The sequence below is a fragment of the Oryzias latipes genome, chromosome 13 (assembly GCF_002234675.1).
Source record: "Oryzias latipes chromosome 13, ASM223467v1".
Classification (NCBI taxonomy): domain Eukaryota; kingdom Metazoa; phylum Chordata; class Actinopteri; order Beloniformes; family Adrianichthyidae; genus Oryzias; species Oryzias latipes.
The window spans coordinates 27,389,529-27,413,929 of record NC_019871.2 but is presented as its reverse complement, the minus strand read 5'-3'; the positions used below and the strand labels follow the sequence as shown (position 1 = coordinate 27,413,929).

The following is a 24,401-nucleotide window of genomic DNA, read 5'->3' as shown; positions in this document are numbered from 1 at the left end:
GTCGTTGGTATGACCACTCCTGCTTTACTATGTGGACTTTAGCGAAATATTTATAATAAATAATCATTTTCTTGACTATAGAACAACAAAAAATCCAAATACACTCCAACTAATGGCCCTGATATGTAAATCTCTGTATAAATACTTAAATAAAATGGTTCAGTTTTTCTTTTACTAGAGAACCTTACTGTTTTTTGAAGTGTCTTCCAGGTATATTTAGGGAGAAAAGGCATAACTTCTTCTTCATGACACCACAGCAGTGTTCTTACTTGTCATATCTCTTTTGTTCATCATATAGCCTTTACTTTTGTGAAGAGACCGTCTGTGTGGACAGTAGACACACCTAGAGCGTGCTAGTAAAGAGAACGAAACCTCTGTTACGGCTGAGGCCGTAATTTAGCTTTTTTGTGTGCATTTGGACTGTTTTCTTTTGTTGTCTGCTGTAGTGGGAGGTTCTTTCTGTCTTTTCTTTTTTTCCCTCCTGTGTTTGCTTGCAGATTGGTGCACAAATTGTTACTTTGTTTGGTTGTTAGAGGCTTTGGTCCTTGTATTTTGGTTGTTTTTGCGTAGTTTTGAGTGTTTCTGTAAATAAATTTCCAGCTTATTTTCCACCTGGGGTTGTTTGTGAGACGTTTTGAGTCGTTGTGGTATTTCATTTTTAGTTCCTTTTACCTTTATGTTACATCCTTTTACAAGCCCCTAAACAGGGGTGTAACAACCTCAAAACACATTGAATTGTCTTAAATGCAGACTAAATGATTTCTCTAATTTTCTGTCTTGTAGGTGAATATAATCTGCAATCTTTTCCAAAGCAAATTAAAAATATTTAGGATACATTGACTACATGTTTTGGAAGTGGTCATATAGAATTTCTCACCAGCTAGCCCATCAATTAATGTGACTGGAAATGAATTGGTGCATTAAAGATGTTTTAACATGAAACAGCTGGAAAATGATTATTAGTAGGGTTAAAACTTTTAAAGAAAGTCCTCTGGAGCAAAAAGCACTATTTCAATATTTTTTTCCCCTGATAACACTTCTAATCCGGTTCCGGTTCCAGGTTCCAGCTCGGACGTGCATGGCTCACGGCGGCTACACAACGATCTTCAAGTGACTTAAAAGTTAATTTTCTTAATTCTGTCTGATAAAGTTATAAACCAGATAATGATAAGTCATGTAATAAAATGGTTACAGTAGAACCGGGGTGGGATTATGTAAATTTGCTTCCTTCCACTCCCTTTCAAGCAATATTTATTAATATGTCTAATAATCCTAAATTTGATGCGTCATTGTATTTGATTGCTTGAAATAAACTATTTCAAATCAAATCAAATCAAATATAAATTTTCAGGACATCACTGATTATATCTTTAAACTTGTTTAAAGTTTGAACTTGGGATAGTTCAGTTCTCTTAAAATATGATTTATTAGGGTTATGGACACAAATAATGCTAATCTAGACGTAAACAAGATTTCCTATATACACGCTGTTTCAAATTTGAATTGAAGTGGTCCCTAAAAAAAAGTATGAGAAATTAATCCACATTTTTGCACAGCTTTATTAAATGATTCTGTTGCTTGCATAACATGAGCCTTTATTGTTTCCATTGCTGCCAACACCTATCATGCTATGTACACACCAGGCATGTGATGCTCGTTCCAGAATGTAGTAAACACACTTTTTATATAGATGGTGTTCACACTGCACTGTCGCCCCATACTAGCGCATATACGTCCAGTTGGAAGAGGCTTGGTGTGAAGTGTCGGAAGTGGTGCCAATCTTGTGAATCTATCTCCAGGCTTTTTCTTTCACAGCTCTATTCCCAAACTTCCATGGATTGAAAAGCACGCTACCCACATGTCCCTACCAAATCCCTGATTGATCAAACTTCAACTGGTTCAGCCTTTCAACCCTTGTTTAATGGCTGTGCGTTTAATACAAAGAGCCCGAAAACAGAACTAAAAACCTGCTTGATGCATGAATGCGAGAGTTTTGAATGCAGAATCCCAAAACGCACTTATAACCGCGTTTACATAGACTTTTGATTAGAAGTGAATGTGTTTCTTAACATAACAATAAAAAAAAGATTCCAAACTTCTTTTATTTTTCATAAATCTGACTTCTCCTGTTACAATGACATGTTCTCATTAACCCGTCCTCTTATTCCTACTGTTTGATGGCACCCCTGGCCTGATCCTATTTACTACCTATTTGCAGCTCCATAAAATGTCAAATTTAGTGCCGTTCAGCCACAGCTATGGCTACCGACACACATGAAGCTGTTTTGCCTCAAGCACCAGTGTTTACTTTCACTTGATTGCAAAACCAACATTTAATAAGCGGGACGGACCTTTTGGTGTTTCTGGAAAAGAATAAGGTCAAAGTTGATACTGTTCTTAACCTCAATAAAAGCTTTCCACACATCCAGGACTTTAACAAAAGGTGTATGACTGTTGTCATGCTTACCAAATAGTTCTGGAACCATTCTCCATAATGGTGCCAAAGCAAACCCTTTTAACAGTTCTAGCATCACATTATAAAAGACACTGATAGTTGTTGCTTTTATTTGTACGAGAATCCCAAATTCCTGTGTTGTCACGGCGATTAAGTCACTAGCAGAGTCGTTAGATCGTCTCAAGATCTTTCTGTGTTTTTTTGTTTTTGTTTTTAGACCCGGGGTGGACGAGCATAAACAGAGGGGTCCTGATATGTGACGAGTGCTGTTCGGTACACCGCAGCTTAGGCCGCCATATCTCAATAGTCAAACACTTAAGGCACAGCGGATGGCCTCCCACATTACTGCAGGTAAGGTGGTGTGACACAAGAAGAAACAATCCAACATTCACAAGCCTGTATGCATTTTTTTGCTTGGCTTTGTGAATTCTCGTTTGAATGAACTATCACTGATAAAAGGCTTTGCTTGTGCCTCAGATGGTTCAAACCCTGGCGAGTAACGGGGCCAACTCCATATGGGAGCACAGTCTCCTCGACCCGGCACAGGTGCAGAGCGGCCGTAGGAAACCAAACCCTCAGGACAAGGTCCAGTAAGTGAAGCCCCAATAATTCACACAAAAGCAAACAATAAAGTAGTCCTCTGAAGAGTATTGATTCACTCTGTAGTAAACAGCAAAAGCAAACTGTTCAGACCTAACATAGTTCTGCCCTGCGCTACCTATCAATGCTCTGCTATGATAGCTTCTTCTGTTATCAGTTACTTTCTTTTTTTTTTTTTTTTTTTTTTGTGGTTGGCAACAAAATTAATGTCATTTATTTTTGATTCCACAAATTTAGAAGCGCTGTATGTTCAGCCTCTTCAGAGTTTGTCAATTTGCATCTAAAACAAGCTGGACCTCATAAGTGTCCCTTCAGTGAGCGGAGATCTGCTCCACAACTAAGCTGACATGTGAAATGGTCCCTTTTATTTCATGCTCAATAGAAACAAGACTTGTGGCTGGCATTTAAACTCTAATTTAGATTCAAAATTTAGCAACAATTATTTTAAAAAGTGCTCATTCTCAACTATAAATTACCTAGATGTCTTTTAGTATAGACGGTATGAGCTCTCGTGCTTAACCAAGTTTCCTTTTCTTTTTAGACTCATGTTTCTTTGGAACTTTTCTTTTAAGCCCTTTTGGTTTCCCCAAAAATCTGTACATGATCTGTCCGAGTTGTGGCTTAGCTGCTTTACTTTGCTTATCATCTTCTGCTTTTTTTCAGTCCCACTAAGTCAGAGTTCATCAGAGCTAAGTACCAGATGCTGGCATTTGTGCACAAGCTTCCCTGTCGTGATGATGATGGCGTCACTACCAAGGATCTCAGTAAGGTAAGGGCCCCTCTGTTGGATTTCTGCACAAAAATGGAAGTTTGTCCGCGCAGTTTGACACAAATCCTAGGAAGAGAAATGTTAGCATTTGAAATAGAATAAATCGTAGGGCTGGGCAATTATTCAATTTTATTGATTATTTCAATTTTTTTGTTTTTAGTCGTTTGTTGTTGTTTTTTTGTGATTTTATTTTCCCAGCTCTCCCCTCTCTTGTGCTTCCGTTGTTCAGAGTAAAGTCAGTCCCCCGGTCTGTCCCAGTGTGCAGATGTGAAAACAGCAGCAAGCAAAGAGGAGATACTTCTGCGAGGCTGAGATAAAACAAAGCGGTGTCGTTACACGCTGATGCTACGATGCTATGACGCTATGCTAACGTGCTGTTCCGTGTGGCGCCTACATTTGATTACGGTTTAAAGTCAGACTATATTTTCACGGAGCAGACTTTAAGTCATGGCGGATTAATACAACTAAATTAATTCATAGAACATTTATAAAAACTGTATTTTATAAATATAATAAGAGGCACTTTGTATAAAACTTTATTAGTAGTGCCTTTGTAACATTACAGAGCTGATGTTGAGCTGAAAAAGCCCTCCTCCCCCCATGAGAGTCCTGCATCTTTACTGTCAATGACAAGAATCCAAAACATGATCATGTTTTTGTTATGATTTCATGTAAAAATGAATCAACCGGAGGTATAATTAGGGAAAAAAAGTGTTTTTCTGTCAATCTGCTGCCCTTTACAGCTGGTTCAGACTACAGGTGACTGACTGAAAGCCCTTTTCTCATGGGCCGTTTTTCAGGAAGAAGACAGAAACGACGGATTTCTGATTGAAAATTAAACATTTCATAGACGCCGTGAAAACAGCAAAAGCAAAGAAAAAAATCAATCCAGGAGTTCCTTAGATTAAAAAAACAGTTTTTATCTGATGTTTTCATGATGTTGTGACTTCTTCTCTGTTTGCATTTAACTTAATATTCTTTTGTAAAATAACACCTATAGTTTGTCTTTGTAAAATAATTGAATCATTCGGTTGGTAGATTTTTTTTTTTAATCTACCAGTCTATTTGTCTGGTCAGTCAAAAATGAGATTTTGGTCTCTGGGGTTGTGACTTCAAAGCATCAAACCACAAACAGCAAAATCTGTTTCAAAGCTGCTTCTACCAAAAAACTCTGCCCAGTGCGTTCTAGTATTTCTCTTTATGAGATGATCAAGCTAGCGGTAGCTCCAAAACATCTGCTGCATTGATCTGCAAACATTTTTACAGCTTCTATTTAAATAAACTTTAAGTTAGAGACAATTTCTAAAGGAGATGTTAGAATAAAATAGTTTTTGTTAAACATATTCCATCATTTGTAGTTCGTGTTGAAGAAAGTAAAAGCCAGGACCAGATCTATTTTCTGTCTACCTTTGGGTTTAATTAGTATGAGTCGCCATTAAAAAGGTAAGCAGACATTTAAGCTCTGTCTGAATTCCCTTCCTAGCCCCTAACTACTAAAATCTACATTGTGCAGCACTACGTAGTGCCCTGAATTTTAAAAGCAATTCGGACACTGTGCTCACTACTTTTTTTTTGTTTTTTTAAACGGCGGATATGACGTCGTCGATTTCACGAAGTGAAAATCTCATTAATGTGACCGTTTTGGGACAATTATTTATGGGTCCACTGTGTTCTGAAGGTAAAAATCTTGATGATTTATTAAAAAAATACATTTAAATACATTTTTATTTTGGCAAAAATTGTTCCGATGCATTGTGGTCTATATTCGCCGATCTAGTGAGCATCGATGCACACTGGTTTTTTGCAGAGACTTCTGGGAAATTTCCTGGGCACTCAATTTTGAAATTGTAGATCCAGCACTACAAAATGGCGAAGGGCACTATGTAGGGGGTAGGGTAGGAATTGGGACACGGGGTAAGTGTTCCTATTTACTCAGTCATTCAGGAACCATAATGTCAGGGGTTGTCGGGACAAAAGCAACTGTTTGCACAACCTTTTTCATGCATACTTTCGCTTCTGCACACATAAAATCCTGTTATTAGACATAACAGCGGTACATTGTTTACAGATGGTGTTATTTTTAGAGCCAAAAAAACATAAACTGCTACCTCCTCTCAGTCATTTTTTTACTAAATGTATTGAGTGCATAGCAATAAGCAGAAATTTCAGTTTTAATGACCCACTCTGATCATCTTTTAATCTATTTTCAAAGATCTATTTTCACTTTTAATTCTTATTATGCTATTTTTAGCCCAAAAAAATAAAATTAAAAAGCTGTCGTTTTCTAGGACCTAGTTTCTGCACAGCGGCAGCAGTATAAGAAATTCCCCTGTGAGTTGTAGGAAGGACTTTTGGCGCAGAGTAACCCTGCCCCCACTTCCTCTCCTCATTGCTCAGAGCTGTCTATGTTCTCCTTCTAGCTTACAGCCCCTCACACTCTAACATCAGCAGTGCTACAAAAATGGCAAGCAATATCCGAGCTGTCCAGCCGTACAGTTTAGATCCAGATTCCAGCTCAGATGAGGAAAACAAAGACGTTCATGGATCTATTTGTCTGCAAGTGGATGATCAGAGTGGAGCGTCACGGGGAGCATGAGGCCCACCCAGTGTATTTTCTATGCCACTACCATGCTTTTTTTCAAACCGGCATTTTTTTCATCTGCTCCTGATTAAAAGGATTTGAATAAAGACATATTCAGAAATGTAATTTGCAGCTTAATATTAAGTTAAAGTCCCAGTAGTCGTCCCACACCCAGGTGTGTGACATTTGCTCTCTGCACTCGACCCTTCCCCTGGAGGAGCGGTTAGCCGCAGACACAGCCGCACTCAGGAACCATTTGTTGATTTAACTCCCCAATCCAACCCTCAATGCTGAGTGTCAAGACATTGGGCCCATCTTTTAGTCTTTGCTAGTAGTACTCAGTCATGGATTTGAACTCACAACCTTCCAGTCTCAGGGCAGACACTCTATCACAAGGCCAAATTTCCTTTATATCTGTCCTCTATTGTCAGAAAAATGCCACAAGAACATGTTAAAAGCACAAAAAACACAGTTTTCATCAGAGAGGGTTTGTAATGTCTTTTATTCAACTTAAGGGATATTTTAGAGACTTTCAATCGTTCACATGGAAACCACCATGAAATTGCTGTAAGGCTTCATCTTCAGGATTTGCTTGTAGGTATTTGGGATTTTTGTGTCCACACACGGAGACAGATTGTTTTTCTTGCAGGTTTGACATTAAATCAAATTTGAGTCCTCATAAACAGAGAACGCCCACATGAATTCTGACAGGAAGTTATCTGGATGATGCAGCTCTGCAGTCTTCTGGGATTAGCCAGACTTGTCTATTTCTATCCACTCTGGCTTTTTTTTTTTTAATTGACTTCCCTTATTTCTTGTGCTTTTTTTTTCATGTTAGCAACTTCATTCGAGTGTGCGGACTGGGAGCTTAGAGACCTGTCTTCGCCTTTTGTCCCTCGGTGCTCAGGCAAACTTCTTCCATCCGGTAGGGAAAAATCTCCTCGCTTGACGCTCTTATCTAAGCCATTAAAAATGCTGTGGAGTTATTCTTTTCATATGCTTTGCTCACTGACCTTTTATGATTCTGCAGGAGAAAGGCACTACCCCACTCCACGTGGCAGCCAAAGCTGGGCAAATCCTGCAAGCGGAGTTGCTTGTTGTGTACGGTGCAGATCCTGGAGCACCTGACATCAATGGGCGCACGCCAATGGACTACGCTAGGTACAAGTGAAAAAGACGTCTACAGATTTAAACCAGAGGAAATGGCTCTGAAATGGACTAATGAAGAACATATGTCAATACGATGACTTCTGTGTGTTGCAGGCAGGCGGGCCACATAGAATTAGCAGAACGTCTGGTAGAGTGTCAGTATGAACTGACCGACAGGCTAGCTTTCTACCTGTGTGGCCGGCGTCCAGGTAACCCTTTGTGTCAGTCGGAGCCCCCCTTGGGTGAATACCGGGGAACTCCACTAACCAAGTCTTGTTGCTTTTGTCGAGTCTTTGAGACAACGTTTCTCTGATCTCTCCCCAGATCACAAAAATGGCCATTATATCATTCCTCAGATGGCAGACAGGTAGGAAAAGTTTTTTTTTTCTGTCTATGGATTCAAAACATCTGTTGCTTGCAGTCGCCTTGTTCGCTAAAGCCTTAGTCCCATGCACCCATACGGGGGGGATGACATGCACAGTGGAGGGTTGTAGAGAGGAGTGGCCCCAACTGAAGTGGAACACAGGTGTGTCTTGCAGTTCCCTTGAGAAGTATACAAGCACCTTAAGGGACATTATGTATATGGAATGTCAGATTGTTGCGCGTGTGCTAAGTGTATAGTGAGGTATTTTGAAGGTTAGTGTTAGTTACATGCAAGTCACACACACCCTTGTGTTCGAGTACGAGTGATGCTGTCATACGATGGCCTTACGCCACACTGTAGTCATTGGTAAGGTGCAAGTACTGACCCTTTACTACTGCAACTACAAGGTGCGCACAAGATACGCAAGTGTCTGAAGGATGCCTGTAGAATGCCCACGCAAACTATGCTCTGATTGTCTGACCTACATTCACGCCGGGCTGGAAAACGCACCTTCTAGTGACAACTTATAACAAAAAGTCTATGTAAATGCGCAGAAATGTGTGTTTCAGGCTTCCGTGTTTAAGACTCTTGCGTTCAAGTGTTGCTACACAAGTTTTTAAAAGGCTTATATCATGCAAAATCAACTTTTTGAGCTTTTAAGTGGATCAAAATGTTCATTCCTCTCTATAAACAACCCCAAAGCAGTATTTTGATCCATTCACGCATCTGAGTATTTCTCTAAAAACCTGTGCTCTGAGCACCAGCCCTTTCCAATCTGCAAACACGAGCAGGTTCTCACATTGTGACATCACAAAGTGAGGAACTGCCCCTTCCAGGAAGAGTCTGTGCTGCCGGCACCGCCCCCAGGCTAACACACACACCCACTTTCTCCACGGAGCTAGCAGTGATCAGCTCAACGTTTTCCTTTTATATAAAAAATCTGCACATCCATCAGAAGTTCGGATGTTGTTTGTTTTCGTGGGAGAAACGCTGCTGAGGCCAACTTCAGGTTTATGACACGAAATGGGCGGCATCAACATAGAGCGAAAGGGGGCGCCTCAGAGATCAAGTCGTCTTACTTCTCAGTAGGAAAATGAACGGCTAAAGTAACTCATTTCTTTACAAAAAATGTCTTTGTGCCAAATGTAATATATGGTCATAAATATGGATATAGTTTATTTTGAAGGCCTTTAGAAAAGCATGATATAGGCCTTAAAGACTGTTTCAGGGCTCTCCTTACAAACTTGTGGCCGTTGAAGGTGTGTTAAAAAAATAAACCAGTGGAAGTTTGACCAATCAGGATCTCTGATTTGGTAGTGATGTATGGGTAGCGTTAGCGGTAGTGTTAATGAAGGAGAAAGTAGATGCGGTTTCTGTCAGAGTGGAGTTCTATGACACCAAGTCTTTCGTATATTGGAATAGAGCTGTGAAAGACGAAGCCTGGAGCCAGAGTTGCACCGCTTTGACATTTCACACCAAGCCTCTTCAAGCTGTGAGTCTGTGAGCTAGTATCTGGTAGCACAGGTACAGTGTGAACACCATATGCTAAAAGCGTGTTGAAGAATGCCTGGTTAGGGCTTTGAAAGGGCATCACATGTCCTTTCAGTGTGTATGTAGCGTAACAGTCAGGCTACATGCAAGGAGCCCGCACTTATTACATGAGCAGCACTTGTGCAGTCTGCAGAATATGGGAGGTTGAAAAAATGTCAAATTTGAATGACATGCCTGCTTCTCACCTCCTTCACAGTGACTTTACCCTTGAGTGTTGATAAGAGTTCACTTACGACATGCATGCATGAACATTTTCTCTGTGTGGGCTCACCCAGGCATAGTTCATGACCTTGATATTTCACCTGGTGCGGGTCACCTGCACGCCTCGTACAAGTGTGGCTATACCCGGATTAGGCCTGCACAGTAAATCCCACATTTATCGTTATTGTGATGTCAAGCTGTGCAATCTGCATTTTGCAAAAGTTGGCAAAAATTGCAATAAATGGTTTCTTTAATGGGCAGAAAACAATCTTATGTCAGCTTGAAATATTTAACGAAATAAATAAATCCATTTATCCATTTGACCAACCAGATGGACGCCTTCACGTTGTTGACCAATCGGATGAAGCTCTTTCATGTTAGACGTCGGCCTCCTATGTAGACGAGGGTTAACTCTTATTTAAATTAAACTGTTGCAGTAAAATGGAAATTCTGTTTTTTATTGTTTTGCTATTTGTTGATGTATCACAAGTTATATTGTTATTGCGATATTGATCACTAATATCACAAATGGCGAGTTTTTTCTCACATCGTGCATGCCTAACCCGGATCCACCCGTAATGGTCATTGTGACTAAGGCATAAGCTTTTTTCTATTGCTTGTTATGATGATGATATTTGCAGTTTGGGGGGGGGGGGGGGTTCGGTCAGGGAGACGCTGGTGTTCAGTCAAACTGCTGTTTAGCATGAAAGCAGAATCCAACCTTTGGATCTTTTTAAGGTTGGGAATGATTCTACTTGATCATGACTTGGAAAAGGCAGAATCCTGTTTAGTTTTCCGTTGAGGAGAGTTAATAAAAGAATCCCAGAAAGCCTGGATTCTTGCAGCTGGAGCAGCTGTGACCTGCAGTGGGTCTTCCCTCTCTGCCTGCGTCTGTTCTGATCTGGTGACCGGTTCCTTTGTGAAGACTGTTTTGATGTTGCTTTTCTGTCCTGTCTTGCAGTAGGTTATTTTTCCTTTCCATCAGTTTCTCCTCCTTTTCTCACTCGTCTTCTGTTCTCTCCATTTTGCTGCGCTTGGCGGAGCCAGAGCTCGTCCTAAGTGCCCCACACAGAGGTATCTTCACTTTCTTTTTTCCTAAAAGTAGCACTCTGTATTTGAACTTCCCCCCCCACTGTGCTGGATTCTTTTTTTATTTATTTAGAGTAAAATATACATTTGTATCATCTACATATGAATGGGATCTCTTGATAAACCTGATAAGGGAGAAGAGCTATTATATCTTTCTTCTGGCATCTAAAAGTTTCTGAAACTTGTGGTTATTAAAAGGTTTTTTTCACCTGTGTGGCATTAAAAAAAAAAGTAATATTTCAGAGGAATATTTACTTCAAAAGCTATTATTGACTGCTGGATAAAGCCTCTCAGGTCTGCTTCATGACTGAAATCTGTCCCTCCTTTCTGGTTCCAATACAAAAGCCCAGAGTTTGATTCATGTATATTTCATTGAAATACTTGTCTTAAGCCACGGTGGTCACACCGCCCTCAGCAGTGGTCATTCAAAAAGTGCATAGATGCTGGTTTCGGGCCAAAACTCCAACTTTTTTAAAGACTTTTTGGGTTCTTCCTACAAAACATGCGGCCCCTGAACACACGTTAAGCCAGGTTGAACTTTGACCAATCAGGGACTCTGATTTGGTAGTGATGCTTTGGATGGCGTCTCTTTTAATACACAGCAGTGAAAACCGTTTGAAAATCGATCATGGAGGAGAAAATGAATGATTGGAATTGGAATTGGAATTTTACGACACCAGGTCTTTCATAGATCAGAAAAAAGTCTGGAGCGAGATTTATCAGATTTGCACCGCTTCAACATTTCACAGCAAAGCTCTTCCAGCCATCGGTGGCGGACACCCGCGAGTATTGGGTAGCGTCCATCCAGTGTGAACACCATGGGTTAAAGGCGCGAATACACCTTTAACGTGGCACTTTTAGCATTCTGGAGCTCTAGACCTCATCAGAGTGCTCTCCTTTATTATCCTTAGCTTGGAGCCAATTTAAGATGATCCAGCCAGACAAAAAAGGAATCGGAAATGATTCCCAAATCCTAATGTTCTCTTTTTTCTTAGTTTAGATTGCTTTAGATGGCTTTTATTTTTCTCATCTACCTTGAGGGGGGGGGGGCAGTTCATGCTGCATCCACAGGTTTATTTCATTTAAGCCTCCAAAAGGCCTTTAGGGATCAAGATGATGCAGAGATTCAGCCCAAATGCTCAAATTTGTTTTTTAAGCGGTTTCTAAAATTTGCCTATTTCATATTTTTTGCTTCCTACCTGCTCCATCAGTAGCCCCCCCCCTCTCAGGATCCAGCACCTCTGCCCTCTCCATGGTAGCAGACTTCCTTCCCCCTTTCCTGTCCCTCGTCCCGCTTTGAGTCGCCGTCTTCCCGCTTTTCTCCCGCTCTCCCCGCCCCCGACAGCACTCGTCCTTTTGCTTCGATGCTGCTCATGGTTCTGTGTTTTCTGCTTTCCTCCTGAAGTTTGGACCTCTCAGAGCTAGCAAAGGCCGCCAAGAAGAAGCTTCAAGCGGTGAGCTACATTTTTGAAATGACTAGATTAAAGGATCATTGGGAAGATTAAGATGGATTAGGATTAAATTACTTTCAAGAACGGTTTTAGACAATCAAGTTTGTTCATCATCATAATTTCTTTACAGCACACAAACCTTTTTGTGGCAATAAAAGGGAAACTGAAAGAAGAGAACGTATTATTTCTGCCCCTTTTACTAAATTAATAAAGCTGTTGGTAAAGTTCATTTCTGTCTCTGAAAAAAGAGAAAAAACAAAACAAAAGATGGAGAACAGCAACAAATTAGACATGTAATACAACTTCAAAATAACCAACATGTACTATTGTTCTTATTTCTGGAATATTGCATTTTTAGCATTTTATTTCAACCTGATGCCCTTTATTAAAACATCTTTCTTTAACTTTAGTTGGAAGTTAAGGTTACCAGAAAAATTCATGCCCTCTTAAATTGTAATTATTGTCTCTTTTCAAATGTATTTCCTATACTAAATAAACAATTATGATGCATTTTATTCATTAATTCTAAAATACTATATTTTCCTAAATCTGTGGGGGGAAAAATCAAATCTTTTATTTAAAAAAATAATAAAGTAGATGAGTCTCTATAGTTACTTCCTGTCATCTAAAATTATACATAAACATATATTATAATATATTTTTATGTATATATACTATCGTTTTCTTGCTGCATCGTGGATCACCTTTCACAGTCTCACAGATTTTTTCTTTCTGTTCAGTTTGCCTTTTAAATATATTGATTTATTTTTAAAGCGCCTTGTGTTCTGTGCCCTGATTGGCTGTAGACCTTGTTATTCCGTGTGCTGTGGCGTGTTTCCTGCACACAACGTGTTCAGCTAGCCAGGGTTCCGTAAAGCTTTGGAATCTGTTTTCCTACAATGTCAATGTCTGTCTGAGAAAAGTGAATAAATTGAGGGATTTTGCAGACTTAAACATCGTGGATCACACCTATCCCGGGTTATATTTAGAACCGGACGCCTGTCATGAACGAGGGAACACTGTAGCTTCTGTTCCTGTTTGGAGTCATGTTTGGTTTCTAAAGGGAGCTTCTGCTAATCTTCACTTCATGATCATCTGGTTGTAATTCATCAATCTAAATCTAGTTAACGCCTAAATTTTCCCAACACAGTTTATCTGAAAACCAAAAGACAACTGTGAAAGGCTTCACATGTATTGAAAACATCTCATCTTCTGTATTTATGTATTATCTGTCATAAATCTGAAATAAGAAGTGCATATGTAGAGCCCAGGTCTGATGATGTGCTGAGCTCATGTTTCTGTGTTCAGCTGAACAACCGTTTGTTCGAGGAGCTAGCCATGGACGTCTACGATGAGGTGGACCGCAGAGAAAACGATGCCGGTGAGCCACAGCTCCTCCGTTATGGCAGTGCTTTAGTTTAACGGTGGAAACTCCTCCACACCAGGAGACGCTTTGACAAAACACTCCAAAGTGAGCCGGAGAGGGAAGACGGAGTGGAGAAGGAGGAGAGTCGGAGCAAGGAAGGGCCACACAAGCTCCAGTCTCTCCTCCTCTGCTCTCTTTTTCTTCTCCGTCTGTCCTTCGGTAACAACTGCTGGTAGATTTGTGCTTTTTGACTGAACGCCACAGGTAAGTGGGAAGGATACACACACACACACACACACACCCACACACACTCCAGCTGTGTGCTGTGTGATTAGCTAAGAGCAAAACTATGATCTGGATTCAGATTTGACTTCCTGGATGTGGTCGTGTACGCGTGAGTGGAAAGAGGGGGAAGTGTGGATGCTTGTTGGGACAAAATGACCCTCATTTGTGTTTTTAAAGAGCCGTGTTTAGTCTTGTGTATTTTTGCCCTCTGTCTGTCTGTCTGCAGTGTGGTTGACGACACAGAACCACAGCACTCTGGTAACAGAACGAAGCGCCGTTCCTTTCCTGCCAGTCAACCCCGAATACTCCGCCACACGCAACCAGGTCAGTGCTCTGCTCAGACTCACGTCTCTGTGGCGGCGCGTTTGTTTGTGTAGACTGAGCCAACCTGCAGAAGGACTGATTGATGTCGACGTGTTTTGTTTTAAAACTGGAAGGGCGAGGGGGGGGGGGGGGAACAATGAGGCTGCAAAGTATTTATGACGGCGGGGCGAGAAGGAGTGCTGGATGGGCTTCAGCTGTTCGACAGCGATTTCCCACAATCCCCCTCCTCTCCTCCTGCCTCTGTGCTGGGGAGTAAAAAATGCCACATGGCCACTTGCACAGCTCCTCCACATGTGTGCAGCTCTTGGCGTAAACACGGACTCTGAAATTGAGCATGCACACCCGGAAACGCGTCGCCGCGGTTTCTTTGGCCCACGTTGGGTCGGCCGCTGCGGTTGGGAGATACCAGCTATTCGTGCTGGAATCACAGCTGGGAAGAATGAAACGCCTCTTTTTCTTTGCTAGCTGCTGACTGTGTGCAGACTTTGTTTTAGCATCCTCGTGTGAATCCACTTAAACATTAAGTGCTGGTTTTGTTTGTGGCTCAGGGACGCCAGAAACTGGCCCGGTTCAACGCCCGGGAGTTTGCCACGCTCATCATCGACATTCTGAGCGACGCCAAACGGAGGCAGCAGGGGAAGGGCCTGAGCCCTACTGGTGAGACTCACTGACTGACTGACTGACTGACTGACTGACTGACTGACTGACTGACTGACTGCTGTAAGCTTGTTCTGGTGAGGTCACGTGACTGAAAGCTGTAATGCCAGAGAAATGACACACGCTCTATGAAGCACCATAATCCTTCAGTCATTTGTGCAATGAACTTATTTCCATCAGGAGAAAAGCAGCGTTGAGGCGTCAATATTGGCGTAAATCTTCTCTGTTCTGCGTCAAAATGTTACTGCTGGGAAGTAAGCCGCTTTTTCCCCGCGTCAGAAACCGTCGCTTTAGGCTAATTGTGGAAACACTTTCCTGCTGTGAAATGTTGTTTTGTTTTTTTGAGTCAGAATCAGTCGGTTAACGTTAATTGCGTAAAGTTCTTTCCTATTGAAAAGTTTTGTTCATCAGCATAGAATTGCTCTTTTCTGTGTCCAAATCAGTTGGCTCATGCTAATGACGTGTAAAATGCAGCCCTGTAAAGTGTTGCATATCAGCACAAAGCTGCTCTTGTTTCAGTGGCTCTCCATTCATTGCGTAAACTCTTTGGTAGTGTAAAATATTGCATGTTAGCACCGTTTTATGAAACAATTGGAATTCAATTGTTTAAGTAAAGGATTGAAAAGTTTGGTTAATTCAGAGAACGGCAGCACTGGAGCTGAAGTTTCTGTGTTAACCTGATTACAGACCTGCAGTTTACACAACATAAGAAGACATCAAACAGGAAGTCTCTCCTAATGATATCTGCTAACTGCCAGATAATAAACCAGAGCAGGCGGTTTCATCAGAAAAAGGAAAAGCTTTTAGTGTCTGATTGAAAATCTGTTGTCTTTTTTTCGTTTTAGTTCTGATCATCCACACTAGAGACAAGTGGAGAGACCTCTAAAGGTTCTAAAGCTTTTTTTCTTTTTCAGACCCGTTGGACCTGGCTATTGATGATGATCAGCACGACTACGACAGCGTAGCATCTGATGAAGATACAGACAGCGAGCTCGCCACCCACAACAACAACAACACGCAACGCAGCAACCGTGCAAAGGTGCAAAACCCCGTTTTCTGTTTAAATGTTGCCCCCATTTATACTTCTCTTTGTTTTTCTTAGCTGATGCTAACTTGAGCATTTCCCGCTTGTCTGTTAGTTCTCCAGTGTTGATGCAGCAATTTAGAAAGTCATGAGAAAACCTACCTCGTTTTTTCATTACAAATTTGATTTTTGAGTTTAATCCGGGGTTTTTTCTCCCTCCTTTTTATTTTCTTTAACAAAAATCCCAAATGACAGAATCTTTTTAACCAAACTATTTTCAGTTGAACATTTCCTTTGGAAATTGGATGAAAGATACAAAATTCTGCTAAATACAAGCTGTAAACGTGTTGGCAGAACAAAGGAGCTGGTGCTTTGTGATGTCATTGACAGTAAAGACGCAGCGCTGTCATGAGGGGAAAAGTTCATACCAAGGTTATGATAGTTAACGAAAACGAACGAAAAAACTCAAACTAGAACTGAAAAAACATTTTCGTTAACTGAAATAAAAATAAAAACGAGAGTTTTAAAAAAAAACGAAAACTAACTAAAACTGTTTGTGTGAATAAAACGAACTGAAACTAACTAATATTAACCCCAAAAAATCCTTCGTTTTCGTCTTTGTTAATACATAAGTCTTTTGGGTTGAAATAAAATCTATTTACTTCACGCTGCTAGTTTTACTGTGTATCTTCTGAACCTTACGGCATCACGTTGTCTGTGACGTCACATGATGTCTGTCAGACACTGCCGGCTAGCGTGGTCATAGACATTTACATGAGCGTGATGGCTGCATTAAAAGTTGGGAGAAAGCGGGAGAGTCCTATTTGGGACTGTTTTGAATATAACAGCGTCGAAAACAAAAGTAAGTGCCTTGTAGTCGAAGCAGGAGACAAAGTTTGTGGAACGCTCCTCAAAGGGAAAAACCCTACGAATCTAAAAGTACATTTAAAAAGCGCACACTAAAACGCAAATCAACAGTACCTAGACAAGCTAGCCTGTCGCCCGCCCTCCCCCGAAAAAGAAGCGAGAGCAGGTAACGTAATGCTGTCATCGGCTGTTGTATTTTCATTTAAGGATGGTTGTCCTTGAGTCCTCTGAATAATAAATGTTTCAAAATGTATCTTTGATTGAGTTTTTATTATAAAATACTTACTCTGGTGATTTTGAATCATGCACCTGACAAATATCCTAATTTACAAAAAAAAAAGGAAAAAACTAAAACTAACACTAAAACTAATACAAACTAAACTAAAACGAAGCAATTTCAAAAAATAAAAACTAGTAAAGCTGCCTCTAAAAACTAATTAAAACTAAATAAATTTAAAAACAAAAATTCAAAACGAAATAAAAACTAAAACTAATAAAAAATTTGAAACTATTATAACCTTGTTTCATACACAGTTTTTATAAATGTTCTTAGAAATCATTTACCGTAGTTACATTTATCCGCCGCGTCTTAAAGTTCCCTCCCTCCCCGGAAAGTTCCCTTTCCCTCCTGAAAAGATAGTCTGACTTCAAATGTGGTTAAATGTAGGCGACAAACAGAGCAGCTGATTAGCATAGCATGACAGGATTCAGCATGGTAGCATCAGTGTTTTAACGTCACCGCTGTCCCAGAATCAACACTTTTTATTCAACTTTCTGTTGATGCTGTAAGTCCAACAGCTTCATCATCCACTTCTGTCTGGATCCTGTTAAAAATCCTCACATGTTGCTGCTTCAGCAGCTTCAACTAAAAGCTAAACGGAGGCATTCATACATTTTGTGTAACGTTCTCCTGAGAGACTACCTTTCCCAGAATGCTTTGTGGGAAGTGGCCACAGTCGGGGACTGCCACATAGCTCCTGACTGACATCATCAGCTATTCCGAGTCCTCCTCAAAGAGGCTTTGTTCCTTCAGCGTGAGTTTGTGTCATTTGGAGTGCGAGGGGGGAAAAAAAGAAGAGATGGAGGGTTAGAAAAGAAAAGAGTTCTGTTCAGAGGCAAACAAGCTAACTGAGGGATCATCCTTTGCTGTTCAGACACAGCATTTTCACTGGAAGGGCCTTAAAAAGTCAAGACTGCAGTGATTGGGTTGTAAACAGTGGAGCTGAACCATTTAGAAAAACTAGTCTATGAAAGACATTTCAGTGGTTTGGCCCTGGAGTCTGAGCGTCCTTCAGACACAGGAAGCGGGGGAGGATGGGGCTCTGAGAGCCAGAACTGAGGCTCTACTATCTCCCTGTGACTCCAGCTGAGGACTAACCCTCTGCCTCGTACACAGCCTGAGGCTCAGTTTCCCCATAACTTCATGCAGCATGGACTTCCCTGTTGTCGTGTCCACCTGTCTGTCCTCTCACTCGCTCGTCCTCTGGTCCTTTGCAGAGTATGGACTCGTCAGACTTGTCCGATGGTCCCATAACCCTGCAGGAGTACCTGGAGGTGAAGAAAGCTCTGGCCTCCTCAGAAGCCAAGGTGCAACAGCTGATGAAGGTCAACAACAACTTGAGTGAGGAGCTCCGGCGCCTCCAGAAGGAGGTACGAGGAGGCAGTGGAGTCACGGAGTTACAGGAAACCAAATGATCTGATTATCCGTTTTCATTTAAAGCTGTTTGTTTGTATTTGTTTTAGGTTATAAAAGTCGTATTTTTAAGCCCAAGGGTTCAACAATTTTACGCCACTTTTTGTTCATTTTAAAGCAATAATGATGTGAAATTGATTCTCAAAAATGGATGTTTTCATACGTCTTTGTTGTTCATTAGTGAAAAGATGTCACGTAACCCTTGTGCTATCCTAGGCACTTCAACATTGGGAGTTGGGTCATCTAGTCCAGTGTTTTTCAATCAGAGACCAGAGATGGTCAAGTGTGCCGTGGGAAATTGCCCTCATTAACTGATCTAAAAACATTTCCCATCTCCAGGATTCAGCTCTGTGTTCATCCAAACAGGCCCTGATAAAACACTGAGTAGTTAGGAATATAAAAGATCATAAAATTATTTTTTCTTTGTGTTCATTTTATTCAATTAAAGACATTTTGATAAGAATGACGGTACCGCGATTTAGCTGCAGCTAAAGCCGCTTGCGGCAAAGTCCCGCCCCTCTGACTGTCTACGCCAATCATTCTTGACGGCTTAATCACATGTCATCAGTCTGACCAATCACAAGTGGTTAAAGTCTCCACTTCCTTGTTCCGATTTAGCTCATAAAGTCTCTCCGTTCTAAAGGAAAATACCAGCCAAAGCTCGTCTTTAGCGGTGTAGCTTTCCACAGAATCCGGTATCAGACCGTGGAACAAGTGAACAAAACATTGAATCGATCAATACAGACTTATTTTTTTTTTTTTTTTGGATGCTGGTGTGCCGCGGGGTCTTTGTCAGGGTTAAAGTGTGCCGTGGCTCAAAAAAGGTTGAAAAACACTGATCTAGACCCAATAGACAGTGCTCTGAACCTTTTTTCTTCAATGATTTGTGACCTTCACTGGTGTCCATGGATTACATGAAATCTTTCCACCTTTATCCACCTTTGTCATGGTAGGGAGAACAGGTCAACGTAAGGGTGGGGTCATCTAAGATAGCACAAGGGTTAAGCGCCCTTTTTGGGGGGAGATTGATTTGCAGGGCAGCTTTTCGAAACCTCCAGTGTTCTTGCTGAGAGGCTGCAGACAACGTCCCACATTTTGGTTGAGTTTTGACGCGCCTCATTCGTCTGTCATCTTTTATTTGGACTTTTCACTGAGTGTTGAGAACAAAAGCTCAGAAGCAAACATTCAACTATCAGACCATCCAGCAGCAGCGCTCTGCAAACGAGCCGTTCCTTCATCAGGCTCAGGCAGGTCCCCAATACAAATGAGAGAAATATACTGTAGAACTGATGTTACTGTGTGAAACCCCCTGTTTTTTAATGATTGTGAGCTTTTTCCAGCATGTTTTTCACCATTCAGTTTATGCCCCCCCCTTCCATTCCTACACCCTCCCCATGTTCCTCCCTCCATCCTGTCATCCCCCCCTTGCTCCCTTCCTTGCCTCTTATAGATTACCCGGATGCAGACAGAGAACAGCGTGCTGCGGGGGTGCCAGCAGGCTGGGGGGGCAGCTGGCCATGGGTTAGGAGGGCCTGGTGGAGGAGGAGGAGGAGGAGGAGGAGGAGGACACTGGCCAGGGGGAGGAAATCAAGTAGACGGAGGAGGCTCAGCTGGACCAGGAATGGTCTCCCCATCGCTCTTTGTGCCCTCCTCAACCGCCTCTCACTCCCACCCCCACTGGAGGGAGCGCCAGGCTTTTTCAATGTACGTGCCCGGAGCCGTTCCTGGCCCCATAGCCCATGGCCCCCCAGCCCTGGACTCCCTGGCAGCTCGCCTGCAGCCCCTCAACACACCTAGCGTAAGTTAGAACCCCGCCCCCTCCGGAACTTTTTCCACTTCCCGGTTTTCTTCCCGATCGACCGCCGTCGGCCGAGGCGATGTGGGAAAATCCTTCCCCCCCCCCCCCCCCCGTTCCTCCTGCTCTGTCACTCCGTTACCGCTGCTTCCATTGAAAGGTCATGATGTGCACATCACCCAGTCTACTCTAGAAAAGGGATCCGGGCTTTTTAGCTGCATAAAGGGTGAAGTGCACAAACATGAGCAGAGATGGGGGGGGGCAGGGGGGGGGGGGGGACTGGACTTTTCTCTGCTCTCTTCCCTGCACCTTTTCCAGCCCTTTCATAACCTCTGACATGGCTCCCTGACTGCTGCTTCACCTGAACGTCTCCCACTCATCTAAGGAGCATGTCCTCATCTCTACTTCACTATTGAATCTCTAGCAAAAAGTCTGAAAATGATGGTTTTTGGTTAGGTTTCTGATCAGTATTTGGGTAGAGAAGCGACTCACTGGAGGCCACTGTGTTGCTAATCCAGTTTTCTACTGACCGTCTTCTGACACTTTCTTTCTGTCTTTGGTTTTGTCTGTTTTGGCCCGTCTCTCCTTTGCTCACTGCGGTGCGACCGTGCATCCTCTGGATGGAAGCATTCTGTCTGCCACTGCTTTGTTCACCACTTCATCTAAGGAGGTTGAGTTCATCTGCTCATCTCAGAGCTTGAAATCAACTCAAGTGATCTGGTTTTGTAGATGTTTGTAGTGAAATAATGGCCAGTATAGTTAGAGCTGGTTTGTTAGACGATCAGTGCCGCTCATGATGAGGTGATGTCAGAGCTGCTCTTATGATCCGGTGCTTCCTCATCCTGTTTCTTGCCGTCTTTGGTCCTTTCCTTAGTCCCAATTAGAATTCTGGCTTGTTAGTCACGTCTGTTCTATGTCAACATGTCAACTCTTCATGCGTGTGTTCCTTCATCTTCCCAGGTGAGAAAAGGTGGCACGGGGGGTGCAGTGACCTACGGAGGCCAGCCTCTGTCCGGCTCCACAGAGGTGGGCAGATACATGGTGAGTCTATAGCTGCGTTTATCTGTTGGAGCCATAGACCGTCTACTAGAACTGGATAGAAACAGGAAATAGTTTAGTCTCCATGTTTTGTGTGAAATGGAAGCTGCCATGTTGGGGCCACATTTTTGTTTTTAACCCCAAATATAATGTCACCAATTTTGCCGAAGTAAAAGCCAAATTTCATGAACACTTTACACAGACTAATCCACAAATCCACCATTTTTTGTTGATGAGAACTTGGATCATTTATTTTGTAGGCTGCACAATAAATCTCAAATTGATCGTTCTGGTGATGTCAAGCTGTGCTAAACGCATACCGCAAAAGTCGGAGAAAACTGCAATAAATGGTTACTTAAATGTGCCAAAACAATCTTATGGCAGCTTGAAGTATTTAATCCATTTATGCGTTTGACCAATGGGATGTTGTTGACCAATCACAGCTTTGATGTCAGACTGGGTAAATTGGAGTCTGATTTAAGTTATTTGGACTCGTATTTAAATTAAACTGTCGCAGTGAAATGGAAATGATGACTTTGGTTGTTTTAATATTTATTCATGTATCGCAAGTTAAATGGTCATCGCAATATTGATCACTAAAATGGCAAGTTTTTCTCATTTCGTGCAGCCCTAATCAATAACAAATGAATTGGAATACTTTTTTCAGATAAAAAATATTAAAATGCAATGCATTGTGGTCTATATTTACCAGTCTATCGAGCCTTGATGCACACTAGCTTCTCTGCAGAGACGTGGGAATTTTTTTAGGGGACTGGATTTTGGAATCGTAGATTGGGACAGTTACAAAATGACTGACGAGTGCACTATGCAGTGAGTAGTGAAGGAATGTGGGCACAACCATTGTGATTGGTCTGAGTCATCATTTCTACGGCAACCAGAAGTAAGCTTGTTGGAAGTCCACACCCCTTCCACTGAACGTGGGCTTAAGTGAACCAGAAACATAGAATCAGCGGGAATATGGAAAAAAAAGAAGGTATCAGATCAAGAAGGGTTATTCTGACTAATAGAATGACTGAGTAGCAGCTGTTTATTTCTCTATAGACGTTTTTAAGATCTTGTATTCTTGGAGACAGCAGGTACTTCCTGTTTAGAATGTGACGGGGGAGGGGTCACTGTTCTGAAGTCATCTCTTCTTGTTTATTGATGGCCGCCGGGCTTTTATTTTGTAAAACCGTCTGAAGCACAGCTGTTATACAACAAACCTGGCCAATAGGCAGCTTCCTGTTGGCAAAACACACCTGATGCAGGTAATCAGTAGGAGGATGCTGGAGTTCAACAACCCGCCCCAAAAAATAAGATAACACTATCAAGTTTCAGCTCAGCAATGAAGAAAATGGGGGCGGCTGTGGTGCAGTGGTAGGGCGGTCGAGACATGAGCGTAAGATTGTAGGTTCGATTCCCGCCTTGCACACCCATGCCTCGATGTGTCCTTGGGCAAGACACTGAACCCCACCTTGCCTCTGGTGGAAGGTTGGTGCCCAGTGTTCGGCAGCGGAGCCGCCACCAGTGTGTGAATGTGTGAGTGACTGTAAAGCGCTTTGGGCCTTGTAGGTAGAAAAGCTCTATACAAGTACACGCCATTTACCAAAATCTTCTTGGAAACCCATAGAAGTGGTGGGCGGATAAGCATGACTGTGCAGTTTCTTGTCCTGTAAAAGGATGAGTGAGAGGCACTAAAGGTCAGGTGTACGGCTCTTCCTGTGGATGATCTTCAGCCTCTGAGCTTCTCTGGATACTTGGGTTTGAACTGAAGGAAAACCCTGTTTCTGCTGGGATTGTGCATTAGGCTGGATGGCCTCTGATCTCTTCTAATGATTCTATTTGCAGGTGCCTAAACCAGAGAAGCACGGCAGTGGCACAGACAGCGACTATGACAACACGCACATGTATGACCCTTCACTGAGGTCAGTTTTTGAAGCCACTTTCCCACCGAACGCGATTGGCGCGGCGTTCCATTTCAATGTTAAGTCACCCAATCAGGAAGTCGGTTTGGCCCGTGGCATGCTGATGATGTAATCAGTGGGAGGAGCCATGACACTAACAAGGAGAAAAAGCGGATCACTGTGTTTATTTGTAGAGATGTCCCTCCCGATCGGGTTTTTTGGCACAGATCTGACTCTGAGTGCTTTTATTTTGAGTCTTGATCCGATACTTTTGTGAAACATTAATTAAAAATAGACAAATGTAATCAATTTTCTAGATTTTTTTTCCAGTCTGCAATTTTTATTTTATTATTTTATTTTATCATTTAACTTTTAAACAGAGCATTTCTATGAAGTAGCGTAAATAATCAAGGCCCAGTGTCATTTTTGGGGTGATCTCAGTTATTTTGTACATTCTTATTAATTATTTATCCACTTTATTCTGAAACAGAACTTATCAACTTCAGAAAGTTTGGCTGTTCATCAAGAAGTGATGATTGCTGATGCTTTTTAAATAACCCTGATCTCTCAGCATCATCCATGCCTTCCACAATGGAGCAATGGAGCTCAAATGTTTAGCTCCTCCCACACGCCGCGGCATGTTTACAGACGAGCAGCAAATTCCACACTGGTCAAAACAGAGGTGCAGGACGCCGGCACGCTGCCCAAGTAGCATTTGGTGTGAACGTAGCATTTGACAGGGTTCTACTGGCATCTCTGAAGGGTTTAAGGAACCCCAACCATGACTCTGAAAGGGTTTTGAATGGAAAACTGCTTTGGGGTTTTTTTAAAGTGTGGGTCGCAGCAGTGAGGAAGAAAGTCGCGGCGAGTCTGAGGACGGAGGAGGCGGGGAGGGGGGAGAGCCGGACCCCACCCTACCCTGCACCGAGGACGTCATATTGAAGACGGAGCAGGTGACCAAGAACATTCAGGAGCTCCTCAGAGCGGCGCAGGAGTTCAAACACGACAGGTAGGTGGCTGAACCCCCCCCCCACGGATTAGCAGCTATTTTAGATTAGATTAGCTCTCCAGAAACTACATGAGACTAAAGACGGCAAATGTCTCTCCAGCTTTGTCCCTTGTTCTGAGAAGATCCACTCTGCAGTCACTGAGATGGCTTCCCTCTTTCCTAAAGTAGGTGTTGTTCCCTTTCAAGCCCTTCATCTGTCTGTTCACTGTGGTCTTTTCTGGAAGTGGGA

General features: G+C 42.2%; 1 protein-coding gene across 3 annotated transcripts in view; it reads left to right on the top strand.

The window, feature by feature from the left end:
• Positions 1 to 24,401, top strand: part of git1 (GIT ArfGAP 1) — a 34,954-nt gene that overhangs the window by 7,909 nt on the left and 2,644 nt on the right. The window contains exons 2-20 of one of the 3 annotated variants that reach the window (XM_023961594.1): positions 2,673 to 2,806; positions 2,933 to 3,045; positions 3,719 to 3,824; positions 7,244 to 7,330; positions 7,436 to 7,566; positions 7,669 to 7,763; positions 7,879 to 7,921; positions 10,718 to 10,744; positions 12,165 to 12,213; positions 13,519 to 13,591; positions 14,088 to 14,185; positions 14,734 to 14,842; positions 15,757 to 15,881; positions 18,231 to 18,383; positions 19,877 to 20,224; positions 21,182 to 21,262; positions 23,108 to 23,184; positions 23,996 to 24,172; positions 24,273 to 24,336. In XM_023961594.1, coding sequence (XP_023817362.1) covers positions 2,673 to 2,806; positions 2,933 to 3,045; positions 3,719 to 3,824; positions 7,244 to 7,330; positions 7,436 to 7,566; positions 7,669 to 7,763; positions 7,879 to 7,921; positions 10,718 to 10,744; positions 12,165 to 12,213; positions 13,519 to 13,591; positions 14,088 to 14,185; positions 14,734 to 14,842; positions 15,757 to 15,881; positions 18,231 to 18,383; positions 19,877 to 20,224; positions 21,182 to 21,262; positions 23,108 to 23,184; positions 23,996 to 24,172; positions 24,273 to 24,336 — 2,090 coding nt within the window. The remainder of the gene's footprint in view (positions 1 to 2,672; positions 2,807 to 2,932; positions 3,046 to 3,718; positions 3,825 to 7,243; positions 7,331 to 7,435; positions 7,567 to 7,668; positions 7,764 to 7,878; positions 7,922 to 10,717; positions 10,745 to 12,164; positions 12,214 to 13,518; positions 13,592 to 14,087; positions 14,186 to 14,733; positions 14,843 to 15,756; positions 15,882 to 18,230; positions 18,384 to 19,876; positions 20,225 to 21,181; positions 21,263 to 23,107; positions 23,185 to 23,995; positions 24,173 to 24,272; positions 24,337 to 24,401) is intronic. The other 2 variants (XM_004075912.4, XM_023961595.1) reach the window with 2 other exon arrangements.